General features: G+C 38.0%; 1 protein-coding gene across 1 annotated transcript in view; it reads right to left on the bottom strand.

Moving 5' to 3' along the window:
- Positions 1-25,462, bottom strand: part of LOC122815075 — a 3,014,144-nt gene that overhangs the window by 2,752,969 nt on the left and 235,713 nt on the right. Inside the window, exon 11 of the mRNA XM_044087319.1 lies at positions 22,590-22,736. Coding sequence (XP_043943254.1) covers positions 22,590-22,736 — 147 coding nt within the window. The remainder of the gene's footprint in view (positions 1-22,589; positions 22,737-25,462) is intronic.

Here is a 25,462-nt window from a genome sequence, read left to right as displayed (position 1 = left end):
CACAAATAACATTGTTCTTAATGCCACAGAATGCAAGTAGTTTGGAATAACACTTAATTCCACACTATTATTTACAATCCATACTGAAACTATTAGATCTAAAGTTCTTTCTCAACTTAAACTTTGTTACACATTATCTCACCTCTTCACTCCAGCTGCCAAGATCACTATGGCCAAAAATGTGTTCCTTCATAAACTAGAAAACTGCTTATCCTTTTACTTACTTTTCTTGGATACACAAATAAGTCCAAGGCAAAATGTTCAAATTCATATTATTAGCTAATTCTTGCACACAACATTCTGACCTTACAAAGGCACTGCCTTGGCTTTCAGTGCCAGATAGAGACACGTTCCTTTACAGATGCCTGTTTTAATTATTAAAGCTAATATATCAGCCCTCCCCATACCCTTAGACCCAAAATTTCATTCAAAGAACCAGTATACTCCCTAAGAAACACCCAACCTGACTTTAATACTCTGGTGTGGCCTCACTTTATATCTATGATAGGTGAGAAAGCTTTCTATAACCTCAGATGAGACACATGTAACCACCTTCCTAATGAAATTAAATCTCTAGCCACATTAAAGGACTTTAAAACATGCCACAGCAATGAAGCCAAGTACAATCTCTTTAGAGATATTTGTTAGTTGCCTATATTCTTAGTTTTTGACACAATTCCCCACTAAGGCATAGTAGAAAAGTTAAATAAACTGAAAATAAACCCCTGTCACCTACTGGATTGCCAACTGGCTCACAGATTGGATGCATACAATCAAAATAGGGGAAGTTACCTCCACAAAGAGACCAGTGACCAGTGGATTCCCCCAGGGCTCTCTGCTGGGACCTTTCCTCATTGGCATCTACTTTTCTGAAGTAAAACCCATTACCAAAAGGCTCTGACTGACTATGTTTGCAGATAACCACAAGCTAGGAACAGTACAACCATTTGCTAGTTTATCAGGCAATGTCTTTGCTGTACCTAGTCACATAAGAATGTGATAATAGTTCTTATGGCTAAGATCAAGTGGAGCTACAGCCAACATGAATATTTTGTGTCCCTGTGCTATTCTAGTAGGGGAAACAGTGTGGAGGCTTTCCACCCACTCCTTTTATTTCGACTCATATTGGGCAGATCATTGGCTTCACACTTTGCCTCTCCTCACACTTAGATGCCACAATCATTCCTGTTGCCTAAGATTAGATTAAGCCATCCGAGTGCAGCTTCATACTTATGGCCATATGTTTTGTTTGCTTTTTTTTATATACCCTATACATTTCCCTTACCTCAAAGGTTGCCATACAATGACTTACATCCATTATGGCCAAGAACATCTGCTGGTCAGTACTCCAGTAATCAGTCCCTGTTTATGACCCCTCTCTCCCACCCCCACCCCCCCAGGATAGGCAAGCTGGTAAAATCCAACTGCCTTTCCTATCCACCCAATCATTTCCCCAATTGTCAGGCTTACTAGTCAAACTCAGATCTCTAGACTCATATTCAGGGCTGCCTTGCTTCATGCCCAGAACTGAGAACGTTTTCTGCTTACTCTTAGTACCCAGGTCAAAATCATGAATATTTGTGCCAGAACCAGTGTTTTAAAGTTATAGAAACCAATTTATTTGTTACGTTCATTCATTAAGAAGCAGGGAGAAACCTTAAAAAAATAGGGACAGATAAAAGCTCAAAACTGAGAATTGTTTTTGATAAATATTTTTAACAGTCACATAGAAAGTTAGTGCATTAAAAATATTTGTATTAATGTGTAGCAAGTGTCCATAATGTTCGATTGTAATCCATGACATTAACTACAGCAGCTCACATTTTGTAAGTGAATAGCAAAATGCTAAAGCAAAATTATGGTCATACCTAAAAATCAGGGACATATGAGAGTTATGGAAATAATCCTTAGGCACAGGAGAGTTATGGAGAGGCTATCATCCTGCAGGGAACTTTATGTGTAACTCTTAGGTGTAATGCATTTACATGCTGACATTTCAACACATGACCTTGTGGTATTTAGGAATGATAGCATTACTGAGGAGTGGTAAGTCGGTGGTCTGCAGCAGTTCTGTTAGAGAGGTGATATGCTGCAAGGTAGTAGAAGAAGGTTACATAAATAGGATTTTGTTCTGAGGTGAAAATTTAAGAACTGGTATCAGGCACCACTGGAATTCTAGTCAGAATTTCATGTATTACTAGGATGAAGAATGACAGGCTAATCATGGAGCCTTTTGAGAAATCCAGGTAACAATAAAAATAACAGTGATAGTGAGACAGGATGTCAGGAAAACACCTCAAGTGTTTGCTGTAAGAGGCTGTGACTTGAAGCAATGGTTGAGGCAGACATTTATTTTTGCCCACTAACATGTAGGAATGACACCTTGGACCTACTGCTAAGTAAATTTAAGGAAATGTTAGAGTTTGAATTTTGAAATCAGTTGGAAACAATAACCATTTTCTGCATGCTTTATCTTGTTTATTTATTTATTTTATTTTATTTTACATTTGTTGACCAGGATTGTCTGACTGAGCTGAAGAGCTCTTTTTCAGCGGAGGCCCGGGGAGAAAAACTCCAACATAGTATACAATTTTCATTATAAATTAGCATTAAACAGCAATGTTACAGGATTATTACGAGACATTAAGTAGCAATATGATGTTATACAGTGTCAGTAATCAGGGGTGTAGCAAAACTATTTCAAGATGTATAAAAAGAAATATGTCATTAAGATGAATATAGTTTTTGGGGTAAGTGGTTACAAAAACCCAGTTTTATCATAATGTAGTTGCATGAAGGCAAGACAATTACAATAGAATGTTTCTCTGAGGCAATTTGAATAATAGATTTTAGAAGACGGTAGAAAGAGTAGTCAAGGAAGATTAGAGAGAGCTAATGCGAAGAGTGAGTTAAGGGCAGAAAGTAGGTTAAGGTATGGGAAGTAGGGGATGTTAAGGTGGGAGAGTACAGTGGCAGGACCAGTGACTTTTAAAGTGCTCTTTGGTGGCTGTCTTAAACTGTTTAGGATGTGTAAGGGTCCTGATTTCTAGTGGGAGCCTATTCCAGGCAATACTGGGGTGACAGCTGACATGTTGCGTCCAAATTTAGACTTGGGTTTGCAGATCTGTAGTAGGTCTTGGTTATAGCTTCGGAGAGGTCTACAGGGAGAATAATGGGAGATTAGAGGGGATAGTGCTGGGCAGTAGGAAGGCTGGTATAGGATAGAATGGATGATCTGGAGCTGGTAGAGAAGAAGCTGATGGGGAAAATCAAGGCAGTTTAGGTGTTTTAGAGAGAGACAGTGACGGGATTTGTAGGTTTGTTGAGCAGCAAATCTAGCTACCTTGTTGTAGGTAGATTCAAGTTTGGTCAGGAGTGCTGAGTTAAGATTTGTGAGAATTTGAGAATTGTAAATTAGACTGGGTAGAAGGTAGGTAAGAGAGAGAGAGAGTAATCTTGGCTTCAGAGCCCTAGTTTAATGAGTCATTTTGATACAGTTATTAACATGCAAATCAAATTTAAGCTGATCGTCGATGGTTATGCCTAAGAGCTTAGTGCTTGTTTCTACTTGAATGGGAGTGTTATTAAGGGACTGTATGGAGAAGGAGGGTTTAATATTGTTGAACATTTTAGGTAGGAAGAGTAACGGCTTTCTTTTTTAGGGTTAAGGATGAGCTGGTTGTTGGAGAGCCATGTTTCAACTAAGTTAAAAGATGCCTGAGTAGCTGAGAAGAGCTTAGAGGGAGAGTTGGCTGTGGTGATGACTGTAGAGTCATCTGTGTATTGCACTAAAGATGACTGAGGACAGGAGGTATAGAGCTGATTAGTAAAGATATTAAAAAGTAAAGGCCCTTGGATAGACCCTTGAGTTACACCCATTTTTACAGGGAGAGGAGGGGAGAGTGCAGAGTGCCATCTCACTGATTGAGATCTATCAGTGAGGTAGCTGGAAAATCATGCAACAGTATCAGAGGAGAAGTTGAGGTTATGCAGTTTGTGCAGCAGAAGAGAGTGTGAGATGGTGTCAAAAGCTTTTGAGAGGTTCAAGAATAGGCAAGAAATAAGTTTATGGTCGTCCATGGCTATAGAGAATGTGTTGAGGAAGGATAATAGAGCTGTAGTGGTGCTATGTTTGGGTCTGAAGCCATGTTGAGTGGGTGTGAGAAGATTTTCCTGTATTAGATACTCCATAACTTGTTTATGAATACATTTTTCTAGTACTTTAGAGAGAGGGGAGAGGATAGCGATAGGTCTAATGTCGGAGATATCAGAGGAGTTACCTCCTTTGTGAATAGGTAGAATGTAGCATTGTTTCCAGATGGAAGGGACTTTAGATTCAGAGATGGAGCAATTAATTAGGATAGATACAGTGAGAGCAAGAGAGTCAGCTGCTAGTAAAAGAAAAGTGGAAGGAATATTGTCAGCTGATGCTGAGCATGATTTTAATTTAGAGAGTAGAGTTTTGATGTAGCTAGTAGGTACAGATTTGAGGGAGAAGGTATTTGAGGAGATAGGATTAGGAGTAGGTTCAGAAAAGTTGGAGATGTTAGTAGTAGAGGAGTTTGGGTTAGGGTTCAGTAGCTTAGATACTGAATCAATAAAATAGGTATTGAACATAGTGGCAGTTTCTTCAGATGTCTTGTCTGGGCATGGATTGGGGGAGGTAAGATTACCGGGATGTAATATTTCTTTAATAGATTTCCAGAATTTTTAGGATTAGATATTAGGGCTGTGGGAGGTGTGTTATAAAAGTCCTTTTTATCTTTGTTTATGTGTTTTTTGTCAGATGTCTGAGTTCTTTATATTTTTGCAAGTCTGCAGGGAGCTTAGTTTGTGACCAATTTTTCTATAACTTGTCTTCTAGTTATCATAAGGGTACGAGTGGCTTTTGAAAACCACGGAGATATGGTGGACTTAATTCGGACTTTGCAAGGGTGAGCAAGTGAGTCTAAGATGCTAAGGAAGGTGGAGTTGAAAGCTAGGACTGCTTCTTCTAGTGGGAGCTGGGTAAGGAATTTCCAGTTTACTTTAGAGAGGAGGACATTAAAAGTTTATTTTTGTGAGGGAGTTGTTGGTAGTAAAGTAGTCTGTCATCTCACTACCAAGGTAGCTTCTACAGCTGAATTTCACTCCATTTCTAAATGCACAAAGTGAAAAATACCTCCAGTTAAAACCAATGTCAGGCAGTTTCCAAGAATCAAATTAAACTGCTGAAATATTTTGTTTTCCCCCATTTCTACCTCAGTGTATTCTGTACTGTAGTGTTGAATCAGCTGGAGGGGCACCCACTGGCCTTATACTGTTTTAGTTGAAGCTAAATTAACACTTTAGTGTATTTTATTTTAGAAGTACAAAATAAAGCCCATAATAATTCAATTAAATGATGTGACTCACATCAAGTAAATAGATTTGTAAAGGCCTTGTCTTTGTATCCTTAAACACTCATACCCATCAACCATTTTTGGTGGAAAACCATTTGTATGCAGGTGGGGGAGGGTAACTGCATTCCATTGAAGTACCTGATTGATTGAGCCTGCTCCATTTGCCATCACTATGCAATGGCTCACTCAACTCCCCTACCCTGCCTTACCATACCCCCAATTTCCACCCAACCCCACATCAATTACACTTACCCTAAGCAAATCTCCACATACCACATTGCCACCAGTCATGAAACAGCTTGCAATCTATACTTTTGCCACTCCTTCACATAGCCACTAATTAATTCCTACCTTTCTTCTTTCTTTCAGCTGGATTTCCACTACATTGTAAAGCGACAACCCCTTCCAATTCCCCCAACCCACAACCAGTCAAACCCTATCCAGCTCTCTATCATTATTCTGTTACATTTTCCACTAAATGAACAGTCAAATAATAATTAGCATGCTATTCAAAGTATTACATTTCACTTCTTTCCTCTCTCTTGCAGACGGAACCCATTATTATGCACCTGTCATAACCAGCCTTATGCCCAATCCTCAGTCCACTGCTTTCAAGGACATTTATTCCCATACTTCATTCTGTATAGCCCACAACTTTTACAACCTATCTCACATCCATCTTTTCAAACAAATGCATACAAAAGTACATAACTACAAACTAGTCACAAAGAACAAATTTAAAACCAGATGGCTTTGTATATTTTAGCTATCCCTCCCTACCCAGTCTGCAACTATGCAATGATACTGCCCTCAAACCAGGTCCAGTCAGAACAGCCTCTCCCATAATGCCCCACACAACCATTAATAATGTAACACCTCACTCATGTAACTCAGGTAAAATATGTCTAAAATGTATAAACACTAACCTTAGAAGCATCTGTAACAAAGTAACTGAATTGCATTAACAATAACATGGTTTGCCATTTTCAGGAACTCACCAGTCCATCATATGTAAATAGTTTAGCCACTATTTGAAAACATTCAGATTTAAATAAATTCATCTCTCTCTAAAATTAGGATGACTGTAACATTTACAATAATAAATAAAATAAGTAAAAAGTTCAGACTTTAAAACTCATATGCAAAAACATCAAAAATGAGAGTGTTAATCAAGAAACTTTACTGTGTAACACCTTAAACCTCCTTTGAAAGAGGCTTGTGAGAAGTCTGCAGATGGTCCCCTAACAACATATAAGTGCTTAAGCTGCATGGCTTCTAGATGTCCCTGACTTTTTTTCTTTTTTACAAGTCTTTATTTAGGCATTCAGACCAACAAAGCCAAACGCCACTAGCTGTAGACATGATAGGTTTCAGACGTTTTATGGGTTCATCAGTACAGGAAACATGGACAGTCTGACCATTAGCTGAAAACAGTCAGCTTTAAACAAAGCCTTCTGTACATAATATGAGGGTGAATGCAACATTTTTCAAAGATGAGCAAAGCACTAAATAAAAAGTCACTCAGAAAAAAAGAAACTCATAGTGAAAACCATCAAAAAGACCCTGGTAAGCTGGAGGCTGTTGTTTAATACCTGTTTCTGCTACATGGTTACTGAATGTCCCTGGCTTTTTTTTTTTTTTTTTTTTAAGTTTTACAAATCTTTATTAAGGTGTTCAGGCCAGTAAAGCCAAACCCATCTGTCATTAGACATGACATGTATCATCCTTTTTTATGGATTCATCATTATTGTACAAATGGATAGTTTGGCCATAAGCTGCCATAACTTGAAAGCATATAAAAACATCAGATGTTTTCATATTATTAATAGAAATGCTATGTTCATAGCCAGGTTCACTACACAATATGGGGCTTTCTAAACATGAACCAGTGGTCTTTACATATATATATATATATATATATATATATATATATATATATATATATATACCTATATATACACACACAAATTTATATATATATATATATATATATATATATATACACACACACAAGCACACATATATACACACATACTCACACACACACACACACACACACACACACACACACACACACACACACACACACAATATATATATATATATATTAAAACTATATATATATATTAAAACTAATCAGTATTTTTAATGTTTAAATGTGGAAATAATGTTCCAAATTGTGGAAATATTTTTGGTAACAATTTAAAATATACACAAATATTTTTTAGTTTATCATTCATTGTATGATTAAATAACCCAGTAATTATAGAGTTTAACATCTGTGTAAATATTTTGATGAATGGAGTTACTTGCAACAAAGTATTACTTGCTGTTCCTCTATCTTTACCTTTATTCAAGGCTTATGTTTGGTTACAACTAATTACTAAATGCACTTTATTCCAATTGGTTCTATACATATATTTTAAGAAATGTCATTTCCTGTTCTGCTGTTTGTCTGAGGAAGGCTAAATATTGATTTTGCCGCGTAACATATTAATTTGGAGTCATTAAGCGTCTGTTTATTTTGACAGTAGTCTCTCATAGTGTTCTTGTTTATATATCTATATGTATATATATATATAGGTCTACTTCAGTCGATCGAACTTTTACAAGTTCGAACCACATATGGCTGAGACCATATGTTCAAACTTGTAAAAGTTTGAAAGCTAACGTAAAACCACAAACAACAAAAAAAATAACATTAGACATCTATAGCCCCCCTGCACCCCCACACCCCCTTACTTAAATATACCAACTCCAAGATCACACTACATTGCGGAAATGGGAGATCTCCACTTTCCGCTCTGTAAGGAGATCTCCATTCAGTCAGATCGGACTTTTATAAGTTCAAACATATGGTCTCAACCATATGTGGTTCGAACTTATAAACATTTGATCGATTGAAGGAGACCCATATATATATATATATATATATATATATATATATATATATATATATATGCCACGGTGGTATGGCGGTAGCATTGTTACCTCACAGCAAGAGGTTCTCCCGTTCGATTCTTGGCTTGGCTTGGGAGTGCCTTCTGTGTGGAGCAGGGGCAGCTCATGCTATTGGACTGCAGGACTGCAGCCCCCCCCCCCAGCTGCAAAAATGAAAAATAAAAATAAATACAAAAATAAACAGAAATAAAACAAAAATGAAAAGAAAATAACAAAATAAATTAAACAAGTCCCAGACCAGCACACATGTGCACTTGTAGCATTTCCCACTATCTGGACTGCTGGTGAACCAGACTGTCTCACCAGCAGTCCAGATTAAGAAGATAACACTGAATTTGCAAATTTCCCAGAAGTCTATGCAGGTAGAACTGAATAGACAGGAAGGGGATCAGACTGCAATGTCTGCAGGCTGATGCTCTCATAGGAAGAAGGAGCATCACAGAAGGGGGTTAACAGGTGTGTGTGTGTGTGTGTGTGTGTGTGTGTGTGTGTGTGTGTGTGTGTGTGTGTGTGTGTGTGCGTGTGTAATACCCTGGTTGCTACATGGTGGTGAGTAGAGAATAAAGTTTGAACCCTGTATCTTAGGCCCAAGTGGCAAGAGCCTGAATTCCCTACCCACCACTATTTGTAAAATATTTGCAGATTTTTGCCTCATATTTGTTCTGTTCCTCATAAAATCTATGGTTTCTATATTTTTGTTTTTTGACACAGTCAGTGGTGCAGTGGTGCACTGGTAGCATTGTTGTCTAACAGCTACAGGTTCTCTGGTTTGATTCTTGGCTGGGATGCCTTCTGTGTGGAGTCTGCATGTCCTCCATGGGTTTGCTCTGGTGTCCTCCCATCTTACAAAGACATGTGTCTGGAGTGTTTCTCCCTGGGCCTCTGCTAAAAATTGGATTTTGCTCTAAGCCAGACTTAAATGTTAAATAAAAATGACAGGCATTTGAATTTCAGACTTCATATTCTTCATAAAGTACATTGTAACACAAAACCTTTTATTCTAGCAGTTTCAAAGTATATAAGATGGATATTTGAAATGTGCCCTTATTTTTGAGACTGTATTCCCCCATTATTGGCTTTGTCCAGTTTTTTTGTGCTAAGGTTGAGAGCTATGGTGAGAACTGAATTCACTGAATATATTTGGAGGCTGTATTCCCCCATTACTGGCTTTGTCATGTCTACGTGTTTTTTGCTAACAGGTTGAGAGCTATGGTGAGAACTGAATTCACTGAATATGTTTGGGGGCTGTATTCTCCCCTTATTGGCTTTGTTCAGGTGTTTTGTGCTAAGAGGTTGACAGCTATGGTGAGAACTGAATTCACTAAATGGTAGCCATTTAAGTTTCAGTCTTCCTTTCTTGTATAAAACATGATTTGGCATAGTGGTATTTTGCTCTGATTGTTTTGCATAGGGTCCTGGGTTCAATACTTGGCAATGAAATGTATGGTGGTAGTACATCATTTTGTTCTAGCAACGTTTTAACATTATACAAGCAATGTTTAAAATGTGTCCCTGGTTTTTGGGCTTTTGTCCCCCCCCCCCCCAATAAATAGTGGCTTTTTCCAGATTTCTTGTGCTGCAAAGTTCAGAGATACAGCTGAGTGTCAAGTAGATTTTACAAGAAGCTGAGAGCTGCAGGGGAACAAAAGTTTTGTGCTGCTTATGCTGAGTCTGCTTGCATTGTTAATAGCACAACAGATAGTGTACTTAGTTTTGATGCAGAAGGCTGTGGGTTCTACTCCCATAGCAACTAAATGCATTGTTGATACTGTACTGTGTTGTAAAGGGGGTGGATGCTGCGGTCCTTTTTGGCGAAGATACCTAGTAACTATGAACCTGTTATAGGTTTGCCATCCATTTCTTATTGCAATATTACTAGCTTATCATTTTTTAATGCAACATAGGCAATTTATTCCTCAAGGGCAACAGGCACTCTTTTTGTAGATGAAACAATGAAATATAAAGTTGTTTGCTAGCAGCAACCTCTTCATTAGTTACAGATTTCTTTAATGTGGAATTATTTAGATGACTTTTACTTCTTCAGAGATTGTGCATATTTACTGATAATGGTGGACTGTAGAAGTTTGAGTAGACATTTATGATGGAAATGTTCTGAACTGGGCAGTTTTGTCATTATTAGTGCATGCGTTTTGTTTCATTGTTTACTGGAAAATTTTTCTGAATTGGGCAGTTTTGTCATTATTGGTGCATGTGTTTTGTTTCATTGTTTACTGGAAAAATGTTCAATACAATAAATTTAAAATACCCTCTAACAATTGTACTGTACTGTACAAGGAATATAATTTAGTACAATCAGGAAGGTGTATCAAAGAGCACATGTATGTTTCATGTGCAAGGGGCCTATGATTTGAAAACAGCCCAAAGTTAATCTTTATCTACCACTGGCAAAATGTATTTTCATTGAATGTGGGTTTCAATGCTGTTTCAATGAATGTGAGTTTCAAGGGCAGAGAAGTTTTAATGCTAAGTCTGTTTTCATTGTGAAACTGCATTGCTTTGTTTAGCAGATGTCTTAGTGTTTGTGCTGTAAAATGCAAAATAAAACTTTCAAATGAAGTCCAAATCATCATAGAAGTAAAGCAGTATGCACATTAGTGTTTATGGTAAATGGGGTGAAATAGCCAAGTAATGGTTCATTGGAATGGCTGCAGGGGGGAGGCTCCATTCGACCGTGATTTTGTGAGTGGGAAGGGCGGCAAACTCAAAGACAGCCCCGGCAGAACTATACTTCCCAACTGTCCAGATTTTCACAGAATGAATAGATTTTGGCTTCTTATTTTTGGTTTGTTCCTCATGAAATGTGTGGTTTTCTGGCAAATAGTTTAGGAATAAAGTCACTAAATAATGACAGACACTGTGTTTCAGACTTCATAACCTTCAGAAAAATGCATGCTAAAGTAAGACCTGTTATTCTATCAACTGTCTCAGTTTATACAAGAGCAATTTTTAGTACTGTTTATATGTTCCCCCAATATATTTGGCCTTGTCCAGATTTATTGCATTAACAGGTTGAGAGGTACATGCAAATAAATAGCTTTATAGAATTAGGCATAGCCAAACCTCTCAACTGTCCCCGATTTTGGCTCAAAATGTTGCTGTTCCCCTAATAATCCCTCCGCAAAATAGCAATTTTGGAAGAAAATGTGGAGAGTTTACAATTAAGAAATAACTGTAATAATCAGAGTTATAGATTACTTTTATTTCAGAAATGCATGTAGATTATTTTATTTTGTCAGCTGCTCAAGTTAGCAGTATTAATATTAAAAAAGTGTCCCTTCTTTGACAGGTTCCCAGCTGTATTGTGCGGCTATTTTATATTTTTGCATCACATTTTGGCCCATTTTTCATAAAATTGTGTTTTTTTTTGGCAAATTAGTGGCAAATCATTAAAGACTGAAGTTAGAAAATAATGACAGACATTTGAGTTTCAGATTTCATACCCTTCAGAAAATTCATACTAATGCAAGACCTACTATTCTATTATCTTTCTAAGTTTATAAGAGCAGTATTTAAAATTTGTCCTTATTTTTGGGCCTTTGTCCCACTTCTATGAATGGCTTTGTCCAGATTTCTTGCTATGAGGTTGAGAGATATGCCAAATGTGTCAGGGCCATCACAGTCAGCCAGAGACATTTCAAATTGTGACATACTTGTTGCACCCCACTCCCCCCTGTAGTGACTCTGGATGTGTCCAAGCAAGGCAAGGAACAGTTATGCAGTGTAAATGTGCAGAGTATCCCCCCATCCAAGGTAGACACAAGTACTACGGTGGCTTTTCATCTGTCCTTGATTTTGCAGAATGGTCTGGTTTCTGTCGTATTTTTGTACTGTTGATTTATTCTTATTATTACTCAGAAAGTGCCTGTTGCTCTGTGTTTAAGTAGCAATGCTTTAATGACCATCAGGTAAGCTTGTCTGAGATTGTAAGATGCAAGTAAACTTTAATAAGCATACTGTTAAAGAATTGCCAACATTGAAAGCCTTTCTGTTGTTTCCATGCAGAGAATACTTACATAACTAGATAATGTATAAGCCTTGGGTATTGAAATGCATATGACAGTATTTGTAATAAAGGACAGGATTACATTATTTTAAGAAGCTTATTACACTTGTTGGAGACTTCCAGTTATCTCTGCAGGCTTTACCCGTAAACTAAACAGAATGCCAATCTATCATGTGTGGTCCATAACCTGTACAGTAATCCTTTAAGCAATGTATCTTGAGCTTGTTTCTTCTTTTCTTTTCATTTTTTATTTTGATCATGTTTTCTCCATGAAGCAAGCAGATTGTTGTCAGGCAGCAGGTCTTTTTTGGATAAGAAACATTTTTACAAGTGGGGGTATCACAGAGATTGCTACTTTCAGCATGTTACTTGGTACTTTAATAAAGCTGAATATACATTATAATTAGAACTGCAGTGCAAGGAGAAGTGGTTTGAGTTGAGTGCTGCTTGTTTTTCTTATACTTTATTTTGACTGGCATTCCAGTAATGTATTTAAAAAGTAATTTATTTTTTCGTGCCTCACAACCTTTTTGTTTCCATCTAGATATTAAGTAAGTTGTCATGTAGCCAATGCATTGAAATATTTTTTTTTCTTCTGCACTTCATTTTGTCTTGGTTGGACTGTCATAACGACAGTTTGGCACCCAGGGCAGCATATTTAATTAAAGTTACTTTTTGTGGTTTTGAGCATAGCTCCTCCCCTTTATAGTTGGCCACACCCCTTCCCATTGACCCCACCCATTTAGCTGTCTCCTGCAGCCCCCCTTTGATTTGAAGTCACCAGCCACCACTGGTGTGGAGTCTGCATGTCCTCCCCGCGGTTGGGTAGCATTCGAAAGACATGCATGTGTAAATGGGCGTGCCTTCGTTGAAGGTTGGGTGTCAAGCTAGCACCTCGGCATTTTGTAAAAATCTACTGCCAATCATTAGCGGACCGGAGTTCTGCTGTGGCAACCCCTAACCGGGAAAAAGCCGAAAGACAAACAACAAATATATATATATATATATATATATATATATATATATATATATATATATTGTTACCATGCACTAGCAGGGCCATCGTTCCATAGCTGCATATTTGCATATCTGATGGTGACATTTCAAGCACAGAAAATTCATAAAAACTCATATCCATTACAGCTAACACCTCTCCTTTGTCCGCTTGCTTAATGCAAATACTGCCATCAGTTTGCAAGTTTTCTATGAAAGTATCTACCTACCACATAGATTTTTTTGCTGAGGATGGGGTTAACTACTGCCAGATATAGGAAAGAGTGCCATAGGTATCATATTTTACATCATAATAGTTCACACCCTCCACATGTTTACAATAATATTATTAAAGGACACTTTATGAGATTATTGAGATTAAACAACAATGACACCATCTTCTTTGAACAAGTAGAAATGATGAAAGAAGAATTGTTGCAGAGAGATTATAAAACTGAAGAAACAGAGAGAATTAGTGCAAGGTTTACGTTTGAGAAGTACCTCAGCAGCCACTTATTTCTCTACAAGGGCAGGACAGAATGCACTAGAAATTGAGAATTTTGCTAAGAAAGTCCCTGGGATTAGTTTATCCTATTCTGACAATATAGCTGATGCATGTGATATTATAAAAAGCATTGGCACATTTTGAGGTCTGACAGTAAAGTGAATAGTATCATAGGTACGGAACCTACTTTTATCTTTAGGAATAGGAGCACACTTAAAAGAATGTTATGCTATGGAAAGAAAGGTGACAACACTCTAAGTAAGAAGGGCACAATTCCGTGTATGAACTGTAATTTTTGTACACATATTAATACTAATGACACCTTTACACATCCCAGGACAGGGAGGAAGTACACTTTTAATGCAAAAGCCACATGCAATTCCAGACACTTAGTATATTTATCACGATGTCAGATATGTCAGAAATTTTATGTAGGAAATACTAATCGTACTCTGATGGAAAGAATAAGAGAACATATCAGGGACATTAGACAGAATAACACTAATAATTCTTTAGCTCAACATGTTTTAGATACTACAAGACAGCATATGTTTAGATTTCAAGTTGTTGATTTAATGAAAGATGATGGTGGGATGGGGGATATTGTTAATAAAACAGAGGACAGAGAGTTGACTTGGATTTTAAAACTCCAAGCAGACAAGGAAGGAGGCCTGAATGACAGGGTCTCTTTAAGACACAGACTTAAGAATAGAAGACCTTTCCTTTTTAATGAATCTTAAGCATGTGTTTTGTATTCATTGATTTTATTGGTGTATGGCTTAATTGATGGAGTATATTATGAAGATGGTTATACTCAATGGTATAAGGTCTGATGAAGTGGTTTTATCTATGAAAGCGCTTATCTATATTTTATGTTACTAAATAAACTGGTTCTCTGCTAACATTTACTTGTTTTACTTTTGTTGTGTAATACCCTAAACTTCCTTTTAAAGAAGACCATGAGAAGTATGCAAATGACCCCTTAAGGACCAACAAGTGTTTCTGCTACAAGGTTTCTGAATGTCTCTGGCTTTTTTTTTTTTTTTTTATGTTTTACAAATCTTTATTAAGGTGTTCAGGCCATTAAAGCCAAACCCATCTATCATTAGACATAACATGTTTCATCCTTTTTTATGGATTCATCATTATAGTACAAATGGATAGTTTGGCCATAACTTGAAAGCATATAAAAACATCAGATGTTTTCATATTATTAACAGAAATGCTATGTTCATAGCCAGGTTTACTACACAATATGGCACTTTCTAAACATGAACCAATGGGCTCCCTGTCTCTCTCTCTCTATATATGTGTATATATATATATATATATATATATATATATAGGGTCTATATTATATTCCCAAATGCTTAGGATGTCGAATACAACATAATCGATACCTATTCATTGAATGCACAAGTCAGCGAAAGCTCACAATGCAGAAAAACAGCGAATACTTTTACTTGACCAACACCGTTCCACCCACTAACGAAAACAAAACACACTTCCCACTACACCGCTCGCTACATACTACCCACCCAAACAAAATAAATAAACCACATACATACACTAACCTAAACCCTACTTCTAAACCTAAACTAACCCTTACATACATTACTTTCTATGCACTTACCTTAACCCGCACCCTAACCCTAAGCTCCGTAACTATCGCACACTTACCTTAATAAGCTATACCCAAACAAAACAAATAATCCACACAAATACACTTAACCAAACCCTACTTCTAACCCTTACATACATTACTATCTATGCACTTACCTTAAACTGCACCCTAACCCTAAGGTCCGTAACTATCGCACACTTACCTTAATAAGCTATACCCAAACAAAACAAATAATCCACACACATACACTTAACCAAACCCTACTTCTAACCCTTACATACATTACTATCTATGCACTTACCTTAACCTGCACCCTAACCCTAAGGTCCATAACTATCGCACACTTACCTTATGGAGCTACGCCACAGAAGGGCCGACTCAGGATTTCAAATGTTGCTGTTTCCAGTCGATATACTCGCGGTTCGCTCATCAGGTGTCGATTATGTTGTATTCGACAACCTAACCATTCGCGAATATAATATATATATATATATATATATATATATATATATATAGTTCCCCTTCATATGATCAAATTTCTCTAAACTCGAAAGTCATAAACTTGAAACCAGAATCTCGAATTTAGAGAAATTCAAACATATGAAAGGGACAAAAAAATAAAAAATTAACATCTTTCAAATGTTTTCGCAGGGGGGCTTTGTCCCCCTGCACCCCCCCGCACCCCCCCTACCTAAATATACCTACTCCAAGATCGCACTATAGTGAAGGAAAGGGAAATCTCCCATTCTGCACTATACACATAAGCGCAAAATGGAAGATTTTCCATTCCTCCGCTATAGTGCGGTCATGGAACATTCACATTTAAACTGCTAGGGTACAGGGGGACCTGGCCCCCTGCAATAAGGTAAGTTAACTTTTTATTTTTTAAACCTAAGGCTCCCATTCACAATTTCGAGTGAATGGAAATTCGAGATTCTGGTCTCGAGATTATGAATTTCGAGCTTCCATCCATTCGATCTTGTGAAGGGGAACCATATATATACCTATATAATATATACATATATATATATATATATATATATATATATATACATACATATATATATATATATATATATATATATATATTGTTACCATGCACTTGCATGGCCATTGTTGCATAGTTGACCGATAAAACATTCTTTTAAGTTGTGAATAGCTTTTCAGTTCTTTTACCCACATGCACTCCCTCAATGCAATGCACATCATGCCTCTGAATCTAGCCCACTGAATTCAAGAAAATGATCACTTCCATGCTCTCTTATTTCTCTACTCCAATCATTTCCCCTTTAATTTCAACCTATCTTGTCATTTTCCTTTTATTATTCTCTATTTGCAGCAAAAATACATCACTCACCAGTGAGAACAGCTTAAATGCTGTTATTTTGCACAGCAGTGTGGCTGAAATAAGCTCAAACACATTCTAGAAAATACATGGTTAACTTTATGCACTTGATAGAAAAATTATTGCATTTTTACATGAAGTAATATGTGGATTTTAATTGTATCACTTACACACATTAGAGAAAAGCCTAATGATGTTTCAGTGAGAACAAAATATAGGTAATTCTGAGTCTGAAAACGAGCATTTCAAAATCCCTGGGATTCATTAATGCCTAAATTAAGTGTACACAGTTCTGAGTGAACAGACAACACAGGCATAACTCAAACCTTCTTCCTCCTAATTTTAGTTTTCCTACTGCTTGTCTTGAAAATGCATTGCTGTGTATCTGTAACAACTCCTTTCTTGTATATTATTGATCTTGTACTGTTGGAGCTTTTCTACCCGATCCCCCACTGAAAACAGGTTCTCTTGACCCAGATGGACCATCCTGGTAAACAAATGTCAAATAAATAAATAAAACTTGAATACTGAGGGAGATTTATAAAGGTTACCACAAAGTACAGACTGCATATATACTTAGTATAATCTTTCTGAGTGATGAGAAAGCACAAAAACGTGGTAAGGATGTTCTTGAATACAGACTGCATACAGTGTACACAGTGTAGGGATTAATGAATCAGTTCTGATGTAGGGTATTTATATTGTAACTTTTTAAATGCTTCACACAGTTGCTTAAAACACAAAAACTGCTTGCTGAATTTGCAGTGGTGGCTGGTGACTTCAAATCAAAGGGGGGTTGCAGGAGATAGCTGAATGGGTGGGGCCAATGGGAAGGGGTGTGGCCAACTAGAAAGGGGAGGAGCTATGCTCAAAACCACAAAAACTAAGTAAATACACTGCCCTGGGTGCCAAACCATCATTATGAGAGTCCAATCAAGACAAAATGAAGTGTAGAAGAATAAAAATATTTCAATGCATTGGCTGCATGACAGCTTACTTAATATCTAGATGGAAACAAAAAGGTTGTGAGGCATGAAAAAATAAATTACTTTTTAAATACATTAATGGAATGCCAGTCAAAATCAAGTATAAGAAAAACAAGCAGCACTCAACTCAAACCACTTCTTGCACACTGCAGTTCTAATTATAATTTATATTCAGCTTTATTAAAGTACCAAGTAACATGCTGAAAGTAGAAATCTCTGATGCCCCCACTTGTAAAAATGTTTCTTATCCAAAAAAAGACCTGCTGCCTGACAACTATCTACTTGTTTCATGGGGAAAACATGATCAAAGTAAAAAATGAAAAGCAGACAATAAATACGCTCAAGATACATTGCTTACAGGTTATGGACCACACGATTGGCATTCTGTTTAGTTTACGGGTAAAGCCTGCAGAGATGACTGGAAGTCTCCAAGTATAATGAGCTTCTTAAAATAATGTAATCCTGTCCTTTATTACAAATACTGTCATATGTATTTCAATACCCAAGGCTTATACATTATCTAGTTAAGTATTCTCTACATGGCAACAACAGAAAGTCTTTCAATGTTGGCAATTCTTTAACAGTATGCTTATTAAAGCTTACTTACATCTTACGATCTCAGCCAAGCTTACCTGATGGTCATTAAAGTATTGCTACTTAAACACAGAGCAACAGGCACTTTGAGTAATAAGCATAAATCAACAGTACAAAAAATATGACAGAAACCAGACCATTCTGCAAAAATCAAGGACAGATGAAAAGCCACTCTAGTACTTGTGTCTACCTTGGATGGGGGGGATACTCTGCACATTTACACTGCATAACTACTCCTTGCCTTGCTTCGACACATCCAGAGTCACTACATGGGGGAGTGGGGTGCAACAAGTACGTCACAATTTGAAATGTCTCTGGTTGACTGTGATGACCCTGACACATTTGTCATACCTTTCAACCTCAGAACAAGAAATCTGGACAAAGCCATACAAAGAAGTGGGACAAAGGCCCAAAAATAAGGACAATGTTTAAATATTGCTCTTATAAACTTAGAAAGATAATAGGATAGGTCTTGCATTAGTATGAATTTTCTGAATGGTATGAAATCTGAAACTCAAATGTCTGTCATTATTTTCTAACTTCAGGCTTTAATGATTTGTCACTAATCTGCCAAAAAAACAAAATTTTATAAAAAATGGACCAAAAATGTGATGTAAAAATATAAAATAGCCACACAATACAGCTGGGAACCTGTCAAAGAAGGGACACTTTAATATTAGTACTGCTAACTTGAGCAGCTGACAAAATAAAAGAATCTACATGCATTTCTGAAATAAAAGTAATCTATAACTCTGATTATTACAGTTATTTCTTAATTGTAAACCCTCCATGTTTTCTTCCAAAATTGCTATTTTGCAGAGGGATTATTAGGGGAAGAGCAACATTTTGAGCCAAAATCAGGGACAGTTGAGAGGTTTGGCTATGCCTAATTCTATAAAGCAATTTATTTGCATGTACCTCTCAACCTGTTAATGCAATAAATCTGGACAAGGCCAAATATATTGGGGGAACATATAAACCATACTAAAAATTGCTCTTGTATAAACTGAGACAGTTGATAGAAAAACAGGTCTTACTTTAGCATGCATTTTTCTGAAGGTTATGAAGTCTGAAACTAGTATGTCATTATTTAGTGACTTAATTCCTAAATGATTTGCCAGAAAACCACAAATTTTATGAGGAACAAACCAAAAATAAGAAGCAAAAATCTATTCATTCTTTGAAAATCTGGACAGTTGGGAGGTATAGTTCAGCTGGGGCTGTCTTTAAGTTTGCCGATCTTCCCCCTCACAAAATTATGGTCAAATGGAGCCTCCCCCTGCAGCCATTCCAATGATCCATTACTTGGCTATTTCACTCCATTTACCATAAACACTAATGTGCATACCAATTTACTTCTATGATGATTTGGACTTAATTTGAAAGTTTTATTTTGCATTTTACAGCACAAACACTAAGGCATCTGCTAAACAAACTTAGCATTAAAACTCATCTGCCCTTGAAACTCACATTCATTGAAACAGCATTGAAACCCACATTCAAAGAAAATACATTTTACCAGTGGCAGATAAAGATTAATTCTGGGCTGTTTTCAAATCATAGGCCCCTTGCATATGAAACATACATGTGCTCTTTGATACACCTTCCTATTGTTTTGAACATTTTTCCAGTAAACTATGAAACAAAACGCATGCACCAGTAATGACAAAACTGCCCAATTCAGAACATTTTCCCAGTAAACAATGAAACAAAATGCATGCACCAGAATGACAAAACTGCCCAGTTCAGAACATTTCCATCATAAAAGTCTACTCAAACTTCTACAGTCCACCATTATCAGTAAATATGCACAATTCTACAGTCCACCATTATCAGTAAATATACACAATTCTACAGTCCACCATTATCAGTAAATATGCACAATCTCTGAAGAAGTAAAAAAGTCATCTAAATAATTCCACATTAAATAAATCTGTAACTAATGAAGAGGTCGCTGCTAGCAAACACCTTTATATTTCATGGTTTCATCGAAAAATAAAGTGTCTGATGCCCCTGAGGAATAAATTGCCTATATTACATTAAAAATGATAAGCTGGAAATATTGCAATAGGAAATGGATGGCAAACTGATAACAAGCTCATAGTTAGTATCTTAACTTTTTCAGTATGGCAGTATTCACCCCTTGTGGGAGTAGAACCAACAACCTTCTGCATCAAAAGCAAGTACACAACCTGTTGTGCTATTAACAATGCAAGCTGACTTAGCATAAGCAGCACTAAACTTCTCTTCCCCTGCAGCTCTCAGCTCCTTGTAAAATCTACTCAATACTCAACTGCATCTCAACTTCGCAGCACAAGAAATCTGGAAAAAGCCAAATTTATTGGGGGGGGGTCATAAGCCCAAATACCAGGACACATTAAACATTGCTTGTATAATCTTGGAAAGTTGCTAGAATAAAATGCTGTGTTACCACCATACATTTTACTGCCAAGGTCCCTGTGCAAAAGAGTCAGAGCAACATACCACTATGCCAAATCAGCTGCTTTGTGAAAGAAAAATGCTGTGTTACCACCATACATTTTACTACCAATGTCCCTGTGCAAAACAGTCAGAGCAACATACCACTATGCCAAATCACCTGCTTTGTGAAAGAAAAATGCTGTGTTACCACCATACATTTTACTGCCAAGGTCCCTGTGCAAAACAGTCAGAGCAACATATCACTACGCCAAATCAGCTGCTTTGTGAAAGAGTGGAAAACTGAAACTTAAATGGCTATCATTTAATGAATTCAGTTCTCACCATAGCTGTCAACCTCTTAGCACAAATCACCTGGACAAACCCAGTAATGAGGGAATACAGCCCTCAAACATATTCAGTGAATTCAGTTCTTGCCATAGCTGTCAACCTTAGCACAAAAAACCTGGACAAAGTCAATAATGGGGTAATACAGTCCCAAAAATAAGGACACATTTCAAATATTCATCTTATAAACTTAGGTTGTGTTACTATGTATTTTCTGAAGAATATGAAGTCTGAAATTCAAATGCCTGTCAATTTTACTTCTGACGGAACAAAAACAATTTTCAGCAGAGGCCCAGGGAGAAATACTGCAGACGCATGTCTTTGTAAAATGTCAGGACACCAGAGCAAATCCACACAAACACAGGGATAAGATGCAGACTCCACACAGAAGGCACCCCAGCCAAGAATCAAACCAGAAAACCTATAGCTGTGAGGCAACAATGCTACCACTGCACCATCAAATATGTAAGGAATTAAACATTCAGAAACCTGATGTCTGAAATTCAAATGCCTGTCAATTTTATTTAACAACAAAAAAAAAATTTCAGCAGAGGCCCAGAAAGAAATAATGCAGACATGTCTTTGTAACATGGGAGGACAGAAAAGCAAACCCACACAAACACAGGGAGAAGATGCAGACCCCACAAAGAAGGCACCCCAGCCAAGAATCAAACCTGAGAATCTGCAGCTGTGAGGCAACAATGCTACCACTGCACCATCAAATATCAAGCATTGCAACATTTAGAAACCACAGATATTATGAGGAACAGATCAGATCAAATATGAGGCAAAAATCTGCAATTTTTTACAAATGGTGGTGGGTAGGGAATTCAGGTGTTTAACACCAGCATACAAGGTACAGGGTTCAAGCCTGAGGTATTCCCTACCACACCACCATGAGTCTAGCCACCAGTATATAGCAACTGGGGCATTTACACACACACACACACTGCCTGCCCAGCTCCAAATCGCGAGATCTTCCCGATGAGACTGCAGCAAACTCCAGACTGCTGACCTTGCAGTCCAACTCCGATGAGGTTTCCCAGACAGTCTATTGCAGTTGTACTGCATAGACTTCTGGGATCTTGCTCTGACATGTTTCCCAGTCTGGACTGCTGCTGAAACAGTCTGCGCATGCTCCAGACTGTCTCAATAGCAGTCCGGACTAGTGCGCATGCACAAAAGTCCGTGAATTTTTTTTTTTCTTTTAATTTCTTTATGTTTTACAGCTGGGGGGAGGGGGGCTGCAGTCCGGCAGTCCAATAGCATGGGCCGCCCCTGTGAATTTGACATTTGCTAAATCTGACAAAACTTAAAAAAGAAGCTTTTCAGGACTCAAACAGATCTACTATAGTTCATAGTCCAAGGAGGTATGTGTAACAATTTAGAAATACTCATGGAATCACTTACATGTTTTAGCCACAGCTGACAACACAGGGCCCTCTGTGTCCACAAAGATGGGGTTAATAGTGACTGTGTAATCAGTGTCTGGCTGGAGCCCTTGGATCATGAAGAATGAATATGTTTCACCCAAGTTAATGTTCTGGATGGAACCATCTAAGGGAGAAAATAAGATTGATATTATTTAAACCTTCGCCTCCTTCTATGTATGTTTCCACCAAATCAATGCAAAATGCCTACAGAGAAAACTCAGAACAAAACAATTTATAATCATTGTATCAATCTTACATGTAATCCCTAGTGATAGGTTATACAGCAGCTGCTCCAATGCATACTTACACCAGTGTGTGCATGAGTATCCTATATATACACATACACATGTATGCAGGTATATCATGTACGTACATATGTATATATGTATATGCTTTATATATATGTATACATGCATGTATGAACATGACATATACACACACTTGTTCACTAAAGCACTTGCTCAATAAAGCAATTATATAAGTTAGCACTAAAAAATTAAAAGCACTACACCCTCACAAACTCCCCTTGAGTACCTTGTTCCCCATTGGCCCTTTTTTTTCAATTATAAAGGAATTCCCAATACTATTCTAGCATGTCCAAAAGTCAGTTGCCAATCTCCACTCCGGTCCAGCTGGTGAATCTGGGAATCTTGAGGCAATGTTACAACTGCCTCATGTACACAGATAGCCCTCTCCTCCTCCCAACAAATTCCAACACATGTGAGAGATGCAACCATATAGCCAAACTGGAGGCTAAGCTCTCTCAACTCAGTACTGGCGTAACCAGTCAGGAGGAAAAGGAAACCACACTCACTACAATTCCAGTCTCACATAGACCGACCACGACAGCAAACCAAACACATAAACACACAAAAACATACTCGGAGGCTCTAAATAAAAATATGCCTAAGCAGCAGAGACCTCCAAAGCAGACACCCAAGCAACCGCTACCCCAAACAAAACACGTGCAACACATAGCTCACAAAGCCAGTGTGCCGAAAAGTCACAGCCCTTAAGGCTAAACAACACACCTGATACACTTGTAATAGGTGACTCTATCGTCAGGCACACTGACGTCCCGCTCACCAGGCTGAACAAGGAGAAGGTCACGGTGATCTGCCTGTCGGGCGCTAGGATCCGCCACATAACACAAGCACTCGGGTCACTCCAAGGCAAGTACAAATATGACTCAGTCATTGTCCATGCTGGTGTGAATGACCTAAGACGTACCTCCCTGGACTACATGAAAAGAGACATAGAGGAGCTCTCTGAGCATGTAACCCAGGCCGGTATGACCCTGACCTTGAGTAGCATCTTAACCTCACCAAGAATGATGCCACAATATGAAGACAAGATGATCAATTTCAACAATTGGCTTAAGTATTGGTGTCATTCAAAGGGGATCCAATGCCTGTCAGCCTGGGATGACATGCTCAACAAGCCACGATGCTTCGCTAGGGACGGCTTGCACCTATCACCCCTGGGCTTTCGTATATTGGCAAAGGCTCTTCCTACCCCCATAGTGCCTTTTTTAGGCAAGGCTCAAAAGACAAACCCACCTCCATAGGTATCACAAGGGATAAGAAACTAAGAGTAGTGCTACTCAACTCCAGAAGTCTAAATCTCAAGATGCATGCACTCAAAACTCTCCTTAGCATGGAGAACATCAATATCTGTGCAGTAACAGAAACCTGGTTCAAGGCTCCCGAGAGCACCCCAGCACTACCAGGTTATACCTCATACCATGCTTTTCGTCCCCAAAACTTGGACTGAACCACAAAAGGAGGGGGAGTATCAATATTCGTCAAAGATACCCACACCTCCAGGTTGGTGGCATAGCACGAAGCATCAGAGACTATCCATGTGCAACTAACAGTGGGTAAAACTGCCTTCCAGTTTATAGCCTGCTACAGACCACCCTCCCAAACCCAGGAACTCCATTATATTGGGTGACTTCAACTACCCAAACATAGACTGGGAGCATTACTCTAGCTCCAACACCCTAGCCCAAAGGTTCTTAGAATTCATAAACTCAAATGCTATGGAACAACTTGTTACCACTCCCACAAGAGGGGAAAACATACTGGACCTGATCATCACCAACATGGGGACTCTATGCTCCAGAGCAGAAGTGTATCCCTCACTGGTAAGATCAGACCATAAACTAATCTCACTGGATATTCACATCCCGACCCCACCCCCTGCCCAGAAAACCACAGTGAAAACCTTCTCTAAAGCAAATTTCACACTCCTCAAAACCAAGGTGGAATCCTTCAAAGCCCCCGGGCCTGTGGAAAATATGGTTCATAGGTTCATAGATTAGTACTAAGCTAACTGCCCTTGCGGGCCATTTTTTTTAAGCTTAGCCAATTATTCCTTGTGAGACTCGAACCCTGCACCATGTGTTTGTAAGGCAAACACCTTAACCATTAGGTCACCCTCCCAAGACCACAGAATCCTTTACAAATGCATTCGATGAACACCTTCAGGAATGCATGGATCATGCAATCGCAAATAAAACCAAGACCCAATCCTCCAAAGGCAGACATCCTGCCTGGTGGACCCCAGCCATAAACAAACTATACAATAGAAGGAGGAAGCTACTACATGATAGAGCAAAATCCCAAAAAGGGAAGGCATCTCTGATCAGTATTAGCAAAAAACTACAGGCACTCATAAAATCGTCTAAGGCCAGCTTTGAGAGAAAAATTGCACGGGACACTAAGGATAATCACAAGGCTTTCTTTAGTTATGTTAGGAACCTGGGTGGGAATTCCCAGATATGCTCAGAATTAGTCCAAAATGGCAAAAAATACACCGAACCCACAGACATTGCCAACATCCTAGCTG

The sequence above is a fragment of the Protopterus annectens genome, chromosome 11.part0, assembly GCF_019279795.1.
Source record: "Protopterus annectens isolate FY-2018-M chromosome 11.part0, PAN1.0, whole genome shotgun sequence".
Classification (NCBI taxonomy): domain Eukaryota; kingdom Metazoa; phylum Chordata; order Ceratodontiformes; family Protopteridae; genus Protopterus; species Protopterus annectens.
This window is presented reverse-complemented; position numbering and strand designations above follow the sequence as displayed.